Here is a 12,500-nt window from a genome sequence, read left to right as displayed (position 1 = left end):
TTCCTGTTGTCGGACTAAAGAGTGTGTGTGTGTGTGTGTGTGTGTGTGTGTGTGTGTGTGTGTGTGTGTGTGTGTGTGTGTGTGTGTTAACCTTTATTTTTTTATTAGGACAAGGTAGAACCAGGATCTTTGCAAACAGCTTTATAACTGCAAACTCTTACTTGTCACCATAGTGTGTGTGTGTGTGTGTGTGTGTGTGTGTGTGTGTGTGTGTTTTGATCTGTATGGACCACACATTCTCTCCTCCACTCCATATGAAAAGCGGAAGGTCAACTGGACGTGCTGAAAAGAAGAGCAAATAAAAAGGAATGGTGTGCTCCTGTTGGTCTCCTTTAAACACACTGACACAAATACACAGTCTTCGCCACCAACCCCACCCCCGCCCTCAGGTGTTGCGTCTGTCAAGAAAAGGTGGGGTAACCTTGAGCGATGTGAAAGGCAGCCGCTATCTTGTCATCAGCTATTTTCAGGCCCCAAAGCTCCCGCAGAGGTGCCCAGCCAAAGGGGAGAAAGCGTGAACGAGACAGAGGAAAGGCAAAAAAGAGAAGGCCTCCGTCCAATTACCTGTCCTGTCAGGGTGACGGCTGTCGAGGAAGAGGAAGAGGAAGAGAGGGGGAAGAAAGAACGCAAGGACAGACAATTCAATGCCATCTCAAACCACCTTTTTCCATCTTTGTCCTTTTACTCACCTCCCACTTTCTTTATTTCCATCACTTCCTCCACCAATCAGTTCACCACCACCACGTAGACACAAGTTATATATATATATATATATTTATATATACACTAGAGATGTCCGATAATGGCTTTTTTGCCGATATGCGATATTGTCCAAATCTTAATTACTGATACTCATTTGCACTTTTGGACTTCTGTAATTTGTCAATCTGCTTAAGTTGATGTGGTGGTAGCGAGGTTTAAAAAACAAACAAACAAAAAAACAGCCTTCCATGTTTTTGGACTGGAATTCTTAATCATGCGAAATATTGTGCTGTTTTTTGTTTTCTCTTTTACAGTCGTGGATTGAACACATTACTATGCCTAATGTTGTTGTGATGCCCCGCTGGATGCATTAAACAATGTAACACGGTTTTCCAAAATAATTCAACTCAAGTTATGGAAAAAAATGCCAACATGGCACTGCCATATTTATTATTGAAGTCACAAAGTGCATTATTTGTTTTAACATGCCTCAAAACAGCAGCTTGGAATTTGGGACATGCTCTCCCTGAGAGAGCATGAGGAGGTTGAGGTGGGCGGAGTTGGGGGGGCGGGGTTGAGGTGGGGGGGGGGCTTAAGGGGTAGCGGGGGTGTATATTGTAGCGTCCCGTAAGAGTTAGTGCTGCAAGGGATTCTGGGTATTTGTTCTGTTGTGTTACAGTGCGGATGTTGTCCCGAAATGTGTTTGTCATTCTTGTTTGGTGTGGGTTCACAGTGTGGCGCATATTTGTAACAGTGTTAAACTTGTTTATACGGCCACCCTCAGTGTGACCTGTATGGCTGTTCAATCAATCAATCAATCAATGTTTATTTATACAGCCCTAAATCACAAGTGTCTCAAAGGGCTGCACAAGCCACAACGACATCCTCGGTACAGAGCCCACATAAGGGCAAGGAAAAACTCACCCCAGTGGGACGTTGACGTGAATGACTATGAGAAACCTTGGAGAGGACCGCATATGTGGGTGACCCCCCCCACCCCCCCACCCCTCCCCCCACCCCCCTCTAGGGGAGACCGAAATAAATACAGTTCTTAATGTTTATCTGAAGAACACAATACTGCTTGGAGACAAGTACATGTCCATGTCCTTATTTAACAGGGACCTAAATAAGGTCACTGGAAGTACACATATGTATTTATTTATATTTACCTGATAAGCATGTCAAGTTGAAATAACAGAGGTCTCCGAACAGACTCCAAGTTGCCAAATGATATAACAGTAGTTAAAAACTCTGAAGTGTCAGTAATCCATGCCCTACATGCTCAAAATCATTGAAAACTACAATTCCCAGAATGACAAGGTAAAATGGCCGCCAAAATGACTGATTGAAGGCACCTGCAAAGGAAGGAGGTCAGTCAGACTCCAAACAAGCTACATGGAAGGAAGAACAGCAAGCAGCCACAACCGCAAGATCCACTCTACAAGTTTCTCCAAACACACCAATGGTCGGTGAATATGTTTCTTCATTTGATGACGCTCAAAATGCTTTGTTTGATATGCTTAACTTGAACCTGCAAGCCTGTTAATTTGCTTACTGAACTATCCTAATTTGTTTGTTTGAACTGCTGCCTTCAACTTGAACCACTGCATTACTGCCTTCAAGTTGAACCACTGCATTACTGCCTTCAACTTAAACCACTGCATTACTGCCTTCAAGTTGAACCACTGCATTACTGCCTTCAAGTTGAACCACTGCATTACTGCCTTCAAGTTGAACCACTGCATTACTGCCTTCAAGTTGAACCACTGCATTTAACTTTGAGCTTTGATTGCATACTGGGTTTGACCAGTTGAAAGCAAGTTGTTTAAAGTTTAAAGCACACGTAAAAGTTTAAAACTTAAGTTAAAATGTTAAAAATGGTTTAAGCTTAAGTTAAAATAGCAAATGGTTAGAGTTAAAATGTTTAAAGTCAAAGCTTATGGTTTAATGTTAAAAGTACAACAGATTAATGCAAAGTTAAAGGATAAATTCACGTTTAACTCTTGCTAAAAGTTAAAACATTATATATAAAGTTTAAAACATTATTTACATGTTTAAAGCATTTGTAAAACATTGTTTGAAAATACCTGTGTAATTGTATTTAAAGGTCTACTGAAAGCCACTACTAGCGACCACGCAGTCTGATAGTTTATATATCAATGATGACATCTTAACATTGCAACACATGCCAATACGGCCGGGTTAACTTATAAAGTGACATTTTACATTTCCCGCAACACTTCCGGTTGAAAACGTCTAGATATGATGACGTATGCGCGTGACGTCACGGAGAGAACGGAAGTATTTGCCGATGTATTGTCGTGGAGATAAAAGTCACTGTGAATGTCCATTTGGCGTTCTCGACTCATTTTCAAGAGGATATAGTATCCCAGGTGGTTTAAAATACAAATCCGTGATCCACAATAGAAAAAGGAGAAAGTGTGGAATCCAATGAGCCAGCTTGTACCTAAGTTACTGTCAGAGCGAAAAAAGATACGTCCAGCACTGCACGCTAGTCCTTCACTCTCACGTTCCTCATCCACAAATCTTTCATCCTGGCTCAAATTAATGGGGTAATCGTCGCTTTCTCGGTCCGAATCTCTCTAGCTGCTGGTGTAAACAATGGGGAAATGTGAGCAGCCCTTCCTCCTGTGACGTCACGCTACTTCCGCTACAGGCAAGGCTTTTTTTTTTATCAGCGACCAAATGTTGCGAAATTTATCGTCGATGTTCTCTACTAAATCCTTTCAGCAAAAATATGTCAATATCGCGAGATGATCAAGTATGACACATAGAATGGATCTGCTATCCCCATTTGAATAAAAAAATATTCATTTCAGTAGGCCTTTAACATCTCTGTTTCAGTGGTTTAAAGGTTTACAACCTGCTGATGATTATTTGAAGATTAACTGAAATGAAACCAACAATTCAAGTTGGAAAATAAAAAGTTGATCAATTGGAAATCGTGAGTTGTTTGTGGGTCCTTTTTGGAGTAGAAGAGTGGAACTTAACAAGTAACATAAGGATGATGTATTCCAAAATATTTAGCCCATCCATTATTGCTATAATTTATTACGCCAGCAGGAAATTCCAAGATCAGGTATTGGAACAATAAAGAGCAGCTAGGCTAGAATGGAATCTAAGGACCTGATCTACTAAGATCCCAATTAAGGTGTCTTAAATTGTGCAAACTAAAAAAAATGTCCTGAGACATCCTGGATGAAAAGCAACACTTCCATCTAGGTGCTGCAAAGAGGGATGGATGTATGTGATATATATATATATATATATATATATATATATATAGATAGTGCGCACTTTCCACGCACATGATGATGTCACATTATCGATGAGAAAATGCATTTTTAGACAATATGATTAGCCTGAGCGGCTAGGAGACACCGTGAGTAGCAAGCGGTACAATGTGGATAAGAAAAAACAGAAAAAATATTTGTTTTAATTTTTTGAATGTTTTTTTATTTTTAATACTTGGGACTTCCCGCGGGCCTGACTTTGGACGCTGGCGGGCCGTAGTTTGGGGACCCCTGCTGTTGACAGTCAACAATGCACATTAATAGAGATGAAGTTGGTGTTATGAAACAGCACTTTCTTCAATCTCCTTTTTTTAAATGTGATCTGCTCCAATAATCCTTCCGTCTTTCTTCAAATGTTCTGTACTTAGGGTGACTCTGCAAAAATGACATCTATACCAGCTCTTTGAAGGGTTCCATCCATCCATTTTCTACCGCTTGTCCTGTTCGGGGTCGCGGGGGTGATGGAGCCTATCTCAGCTGCATTCGGGCGGAAGGCGGGGTACACCCTGGACAAGTCACCATCTCATCGCAGGGCCAACACAGACAACATTCACACACTAGGGACCATTTAGTGTTGCCAATCAACCTATCCCCAGGTGCATGTCTTTGGAGGTGGGAGGGGCCTATCCCCAGGTGCATGTCTTTGGAGGTGGGAGGGGCCTATCCCCAGGTGCATGTCTTTGGAGGTGGGAGGGGCCTATCCCCAGGTGCATGTCTTTGGAGGTGGGAGGGGCCTATCCCCAGTTGCGGAGGGGCCTATACATGCACTCTTTTGTGGCCTGTTTTTTTTAACATGTGGTTGTTTATTTGGGCTTGCTTTCTGTCCCCACAATAAAGCAAGAACACTAGTGCGCAGGTAGGGAGTTTGTCCTATTCTACAAAAGGTAGAACGTCTGAGTTGTGGATTGCAGATTTCTGGGCCTGTTTTTGAAAATGTGTTTGTTTATTTAGGCTTGCTTTTTGTCCCCACAATAATGCAAAACACACTAGTGCCCTGTAGGTAGTTTGTCCTTTTCTACAAAAAAATTGTGAGTAATGCATAAGATGAGCAAAATACAGTAAATATTGAACATATGTATATAAAACATTTTACATATTGTTATGAAGGTCTCTGTTACTACATTATGTACGTACTTGCAGTGTTTATATTGTACATATTGTTATGAAAGTGTCTGTTACTACATTATATATATACTTGCAGTGTGTATATTGTACATATTACATATTGTTATGAAGGTGTCTGTTACTACATTATATATATACTTGCAGTGTGTATATTGTACATATTACATATTGTTATGAAGGTGTCTGTTACCAGAGGTGTGGACTCGAGTCACATGACTTGGACTCGAGTCAGACTCGAGTCATGAATTTGATGACTTTAGACTCGACTTGACAAAATGTAAAGAGACTTGCAACTCGACTTAGACTTTAACATCAATGACTTGTGACTTCACTTGGACTTGAGGCTTTTGACTTGACATGACTTGCTACTTTCCCCAAAACCCAAAGCTTAAAAAGTTATTTGGGAGCGCTCCGTATCTTTCATTTTGTACGTGTCTGTCTGTCTATCAGCGTGTGTGCTGCCTGTCAGCTGGTGTGCTGTCAGTACAACAGCCAATCAAATTAGTTATACGTTGTTTTCATCACACAGCATTCATCCAATCAAGATGCAGGACAACCACCGAACAAGAGTTGTCAAACAATGCGGCAGAGAGAAACAATTCTGCCAAAGTTGGTTTCGTTCGGGTATAAAAACTACGACTTGGTCAACAAAAAACGAATTGCGTATGCAAATCACGCAGTTCGAATATTACAGACGGAGACGCAACAACTTCCAACTTCGTTCGACATTTGAAGTTGCCCAAAGAAGGGTAAGTTTTGAATGTAAGATAACGTTTATTGGCTAAGTAACATGACTTTTATTTGCTGTGTAGTTAAATCAGTGAGGCTGTAAACTCACTGCTAACGTTATAACCATAGACATTTTTTAAGGGTACGCAGCATCGAGCGCTACTGCCTACTGGCGCAGACGAGACGCGGGGCCGCCATCTTGGAGTGGTGATCCGCTCCACTCAGTGCAATTCATTTGTCAGGAGCAATGAACTGTCAGCGCATTTAATTCATTTTACCTCACTGAATACCACGGATTTTCACGCGGTTTTTTGTCATACGTGTAGCTATGATAACGGACACATGTTTTGGCAAGTTTTATTATTCATAGTTTGCTTAACAGTAATATAATATTCTTATACGCTATAAGTGACCAGACGTCCGAGATCAAAACTGGGAATATAATCCCAGAGAAGGGGGAAAAAAACGGTAAGCTATTTTTAAATTGAAGAAACAATATGATTAGGTTATATATACATGCGTATATCCTACATAAACAATGTATGAATACATTAGATATCTTTATATCTTAGGGACCTATAGACTGTATCTCTGTTGCTGCAGCAGCAGAGAGTTTATTCTGTCTTGACACTTTGTATTGATATTTTGTATTACATTCTTCCCTTAAATGATCATGTTTACAGTGATTGTTATGTATGTATTTTTTATGTATGTCGCTTTGGATAAAAGCGTCTGCCAAATACTTAAACATATATAAACACCTGAAAGTCTTTATATCAGCTAAAACCACCAATTTGTTTCACTACATTCAGAATAAAACCAAATGCTGTCTTACCCAACAATGTTAGTATTTGAATATTGTTACTTGAAGACTTATTCCTGGTTACAATTATACTGTTAAGAAAGTATTGTCTTATATTTTGCCTAAAATGAGAATGCATCATAATCAGTGGCGGCTGGTGAACTTTGTTTTAGGTGGGGCTGAAAGTTTGTAAACCAAACCCCTGTAGGAGCGTCATCCTCCCCCAGAAGATTTATTTGTGATTTTCACATACAAATATTGAAGATCTTTGCTCCTTCTCAACTCTGTGGTAATATTATTTTCATAAAATACAACCAATAGTATGTTAATGTTTGTTTTTGAAAATGTGTTTATTCTGTAAAGGAATGAGTTAAATGTTTAAAATTGTTTAAACTATTAAAATTACTGTTAATAGTGCTATTATGAATTGCAATGTCAGCACTATTTTTTTTCCTGCAATTTCAAATGCACTTGTTTTAATAAATACATACAGCGTTTTAAAAGCATACACAATCTGTGTAAAAATATTAGTCTGTGGTTAAAAGGACTTGAAAGGACTCGAAACTCAAAATGCAGGACTTGGGACTCGACTTGAGACTTTCCAGTCTTGACTTTGGACTTGACTCTGGACTTGCCTGTCTTGACTCGGGACTTGACTCGAGACTTGAGGGCAAAGACTTGAGACTTACTTGTGACTTGCAAAGCAATGACTTGGTCCCACCTCTGTCTGTTACTACATTATACATATACTTGCAGTGTTTATATTGTACATATTGTTATGAAGGTGTCTGTTACTACATGATATATATACTTGCAGTGTGTATATTGTACATATTACATATTGTTATGAAGGTGTCTGTTACTACAATATATATATATATATATATATATATATATATATATATACATATACTTGCAGTGTGTACATTGTACATATTACATATTATGGTTTCTGTTACTAAATGATATATATACTTGAAGTGTGTATATAAAATGGAGGGTTTTGAAGTTGTTGAAGGCTTTGAAAGCTACAGTGGTCACTCCCATTAGAAGCATTTTACAAGCGTTTTTAATCATCTTTAGGATCTTAAAAAAGGAACAAAAAAGACGTTTGTTTTTGTTTCTCATAATGATTGTGAACAATCAATTTCCAAACCAAGTAAAGTTGCCCTTTAAATGGCAAGTAAATATATATTTTTTGGCTACTTTATTTACATCAATTCGCAACACTGATCATTTAGAAGTGTACTTAGGCTGCATACATAGATTTAAGTTACAGTAGGTGCTTTGTTTGAAAAAAAAATCAACATTAAAAAAATATATATATTTACGCATTAGGAGTCAGTGGCGCCCTCTTGCTTCATTCATTGCAATGACAGATTAGTGAGTGGTTGAAATGTGGCGGCAATACGCCCTGATTTTTTGTTAAATATACCCCCTTGTTCATGTTTATATTATTATTACCTTTAGATAAGCTAGCTTTTATACAACAGATTCATAAAATATTAAAATATCACAAAACGTGAAGTCGCAGGAAGACCATCGAAAAAAAAGTCCAAGAAGTGACGTTGTCTTCGCGCATGTGCGGACCCCTGCGTGTTTTACGATGGCTTTTTCAACTTCTTTTTTTACATTTTTATTTTTTGTTGTATCACTAAAACGTTGAATGATCAGTATTGTGGATTGATGTATTTGATGTATATAAAGTTTTTTTTTTAAAAATATGTATTTATTTCCTTTTAAGGCTGCTTCTGGTTTCTGTGCAGTTTCAAAATAAATACTGAATTCCTAAGTAACGGTTGTTTTGTGTGCAATCTTCTATCAGAAATTGTTACTCGAATAAAGATCCTAAAAATGAACTGTTTTGGCGGGAAAGTTAATAAATGCCACGGAACGTTAAAGTATTTCTGATTCTGGAACAATGTGACGTAAATGACGGACTAGAATGCAGTTCAAGAGATATCTTTTTCCGCTCTGACCGTAACTTAGGTACAAGCTGGCTCATTGGATTCCACACTCTCTCCTTTTTCTATTGTGGATCACAGATTTGTATTTTAAACCACCTGGGATACTATATCCTCTTGAAAATGAGAGTCGAGAAGGTGAATGGACATTAACAGTGACTTTTATCCCCACGACAATACATCGACGAAGCTCTTTAGTATGAGCTAACGTGATAGCATCTGTCTCAAATGCAGATACAAACAAAATAAATAAATCCCTGACTGGAAGGATGGACAGCAGATCAACAATACTACTATCAGGAGACACCGAACCAAACACTGGACATGTAAATACACGGTTAATGTGTATTCGACGCCTGTCGAAGCCTAGCAATGCTGTTGCTAACCGCGCTAACTTAACAACGGGACCTCGTCAGAGCTATGATAAAAACATTAGCGCTCCACCTACGCCAGCCAGCCCTCCTCTGCTCATCAACACCCGTGCTCACCTGCGTTCCAGCGATCGACGATGCGGTCGGCGGCCCGGAGACGTAGGAAGTCAAGGTGAGTTCGCCGCTAGCGCGTCTGCTATCCAACAAAGTCCTCCTTGTTATGTTGCTACAGCCAGCCGCTAATACACCGATCCCACCTACAACCTTCTTCTTTGCAGCCTCCATTGTTCATTAAACAAATTGCAAAAGATTCACCAACACAGATGTCCACAATACTGTGGAATTTTGTCGAAGAAAACAGAGCTCTGTGTATTGTGTCCAAAAGGGTCCAAACACTTCCGTGGACCTCGCGACATCACGCGCATACGTCATCCTCCAAAGGCGTTTTGAACCGGAAGTTCCCCGGGAAATTTAAAATGTCACTTTATAAGTTAACCCGGCCGTATTGGCATGTGTTGCAATGTTAAGATTTCATCATTGATATATAAACTATCAGACTGCGTGGTCGCTAGTAGTGGCTTTCAGTAGGCCTTTAAAAACTTTTTATAAAGATATATATTTAAGGGTTTTTGTACTTTTAACCATTTTCCCAGATTTAATTGATTATTTAAAACCCATCCATCCATTTTCTACCGCTTATTCCCTTCGGGGTCGCGGGGGGCGCTGGAGCCTATCTTGGCTACAATCGGGCGGAAGGCGGGGTACACCCTGGACAAGTTGCCACCTCATCGCAGGGCCAACACAGATAGACAACATTCACACTCACATTCACACACATAATTTGAAACCGTTTAGCCAATTAGAAAATGTTTTTACTTTCAGAAATCAACATTTATGCATACAAAAATTTGCTTGCCGCATAATAATGTTGACAAACATTTGTATTTTACTATCATTTATATATATGTCAAATTTGATCTCTTTTATTGTGAACAGGGACATCTCCACACCCTTAGACATGTTTGTCAACACTATTATGCTGGAAGCAACAATTTTTATACATAAATGTCGATTTCTGAAGTTAAAACCTACATGTTTTAATTGGCTTAATGGTTTCAAATGACCAATTAAATCTTGGAAAATGATTAAAAGTACTAAACACCTTAAATTCATATCTTTATTGAAAACATTTAAAGTGATTGAATGAAGGCCCTTTTTTTCTCTTTGAATGTTGTATTTTATCATATTGTTTTATTTTTAATACTGTATTTGTATTAGCTTTTATTTTCTTTCCTTGACATGTTGTGTTAAAGTCATAATTTGCCCAACCTGATGTGTAAAATTGTTGAATATGTCGAAAGTGCCTTGACCTTTATTTACATTGTAGACATGATTGTTGTTAAAAAAAAAAAAAAAAAAGTGTATATTTGTTTGTTTGATTGTGTTTGTTTCCATTGCAAGAAATGTAGTCTTGATTTAATTTATTCTTATTTTTTTTTGTCAGCCTTTCTCTTTTTTTTGTAAAGTGTGCTCACATGCCTGCAAATGTTTAGCTAGTCCTTGGCTTAAAAATGTCTCTCCCCATAGCCCGTGTGTCGTACAGCGGCTGGAGAGTAGTTTCAAACTGAATAACCAGCAGCCTTCAGGCAACAAACCTAGCGTTAATGAAAAAAATAACAAAAACTGCTAATTAATGACTTTATAAGCAACATGTTAGATTACTACATACAGCAAAAATGTATCTGCGTACTCTCAAAATTTAAAATGCTAAATATCTTTAAAAAAAATGATACTAGTGCAAAGGGAAACGGTTTCAATGGTATTTGAACCATAATGATATTAAAGGAGCTAGGCATTTTTGAAGCTCAAAAATTGTCGCTTTTTAAGACTAAGAAAATAAGAGACCTACTTTTTGGAAAGTGAACTTCAAAACATAATAAATGCATGAATAAAAAGTAAGTAACTTAAATAAAATCACTTCATGCAATATTATAAAACTTGATAGATTTTTTAAAAATTATTTAATAAACCAAGTACCGACGTTAAAATAAAAAATAGCTGTAACTTCCATATTTTGTTGAATTTTCAAACAGGGTTTTACAGTGAATCATTTAGCATTAGCATAAAACTATCGGACCACAGCAGTGGACTTTTTTCTGGATGAAATGTTACAATGTTTGTTTTGTTTGTCCGAGACGGCCTCACAAAAAGATTTGAAGGAAGCTTCTAAACCATGATAGGATGCTTAGGGCACAGGCCCATGTACTGGGCCCGCTGCGATGGAAGAACCTCCGGTAATTTCACTGGAAGTTGTCGTTGTACATCAGAATGTGTACGAGGCTCACTTCTTCGACATGGCAAGATTGGTTCCAAAGTCTCTCACAGAGCGCAAAAAGCTATTACACTTGAAATTGCTTAAATGACAATGTTTAAAAGTGAATATGGAAAGTTTGCTCAACTCAACACACGTCTGCTCAGCACAGCACATTGTAAGTACAATACTTATTCATTGTTCTCATATATGACAGGGAAGCAAAGGAGAGAGAGGACCGATGGGCGTTCCAGGTGCTCAAGGTCTGAGTGGAACCAAAGGAGACAAGGTATGTGGTGAAAGAGTCCACCAGGGGGCAGTGTTTACCCAGGAGTTGAATACAAGTCATACTTTCAAGCAGGATGAAATATTTTTGTCCTGTATTGTAGTGCTTCAGTACTTTACATTTATTCAGAAGATAGTATATTATGTAAGTATTTATCAATACTTACAATTTCTTCTAAATATAGAATAACGTGTTTATGTCCTTGTAGTACATCATTAGTCTTTTATTTTTTATTGTATTTTTTATTAAATCAACATAAAAAACACAAGATACACTTACAATTAGTGCACCAACCCACAAAACCTCCCTCCCCCATTTACACTCATTCACACAAAAGGGTTGTTTCTTTCTGTTATTAATATTCTGGTTTCTACAATATATATCAATATATATCAATACAGTCTGCAAGGGATACAGTTATTAATATTAACAATATATCAATATAAATCAATACAGTCTGCAAGGGATACAGTTATTAATATTAACAATATATCAATATATATCAATACAGTGTGCAAGGGATACAGTCCGTAAGCACACATGATTGTGCGTGCTGCTGCTCCACTGATAGTACTAACCTTTAACACTTCATTTGACTCATTTTCATTCATTACTAGTTTCTATTGCAACTGTTTTTATATTGTTGCACTTTTTTTTATTCAAGAAAATGTTTTTAATTTATTTATCTTATTTTATTTTATTAATTTTTTCAAAAAGGACCTTATCTTCACCATACCTGGTTGTCCATGAAATTAGATTGTTTAAAGGGTTCTTAAAACCAGGTCCAGTCCAGATTATGTCCAGGTCGGGCTGAGCAACACACACCTTCATTTATGTACATTCAGAATTAGGGAACACAACAACAGATTGCATATAATCTATAAACAAAATTACAT

At 37.9% G+C, this 12,500-nt stretch overlaps 1 protein-coding gene across 1 annotated transcript in view; it reads left to right on the top strand.

Annotated features, from left to right (window-relative positions):
- adarb2 (adenosine deaminase RNA specific B2 (inactive)) overlaps positions 1 to 625 on the top strand; it is a 206,114-nt gene extending 205,489 nt beyond the window's left edge. The window contains exon 8 of the mRNA XM_062021926.1: positions 1 to 625. This exon is cut by the window's left edge and continues 159 nt beyond it. Within this exon, the coding sequence (XP_061877910.1) occupies positions 1 to 18 (18 nt within the window). The 3' untranslated portion in view covers positions 19 to 625.
- The last annotated feature ends 11,875 nt before the right edge of the window (positions 626 to 12,500 follow it).

Source organism: Entelurus aequoreus, linkage group LG15, assembly GCF_033978785.1.
Source record: "Entelurus aequoreus isolate RoL-2023_Sb linkage group LG15, RoL_Eaeq_v1.1, whole genome shotgun sequence".
Taxonomy (NCBI): Eukaryota; Metazoa; Chordata; class Actinopteri; order Syngnathiformes; family Syngnathidae; genus Entelurus; species Entelurus aequoreus.
The sequence above is the reverse complement of the archived record's forward strand: the minus strand, read 5'-3'. Positions and strand labels throughout refer to the sequence as shown.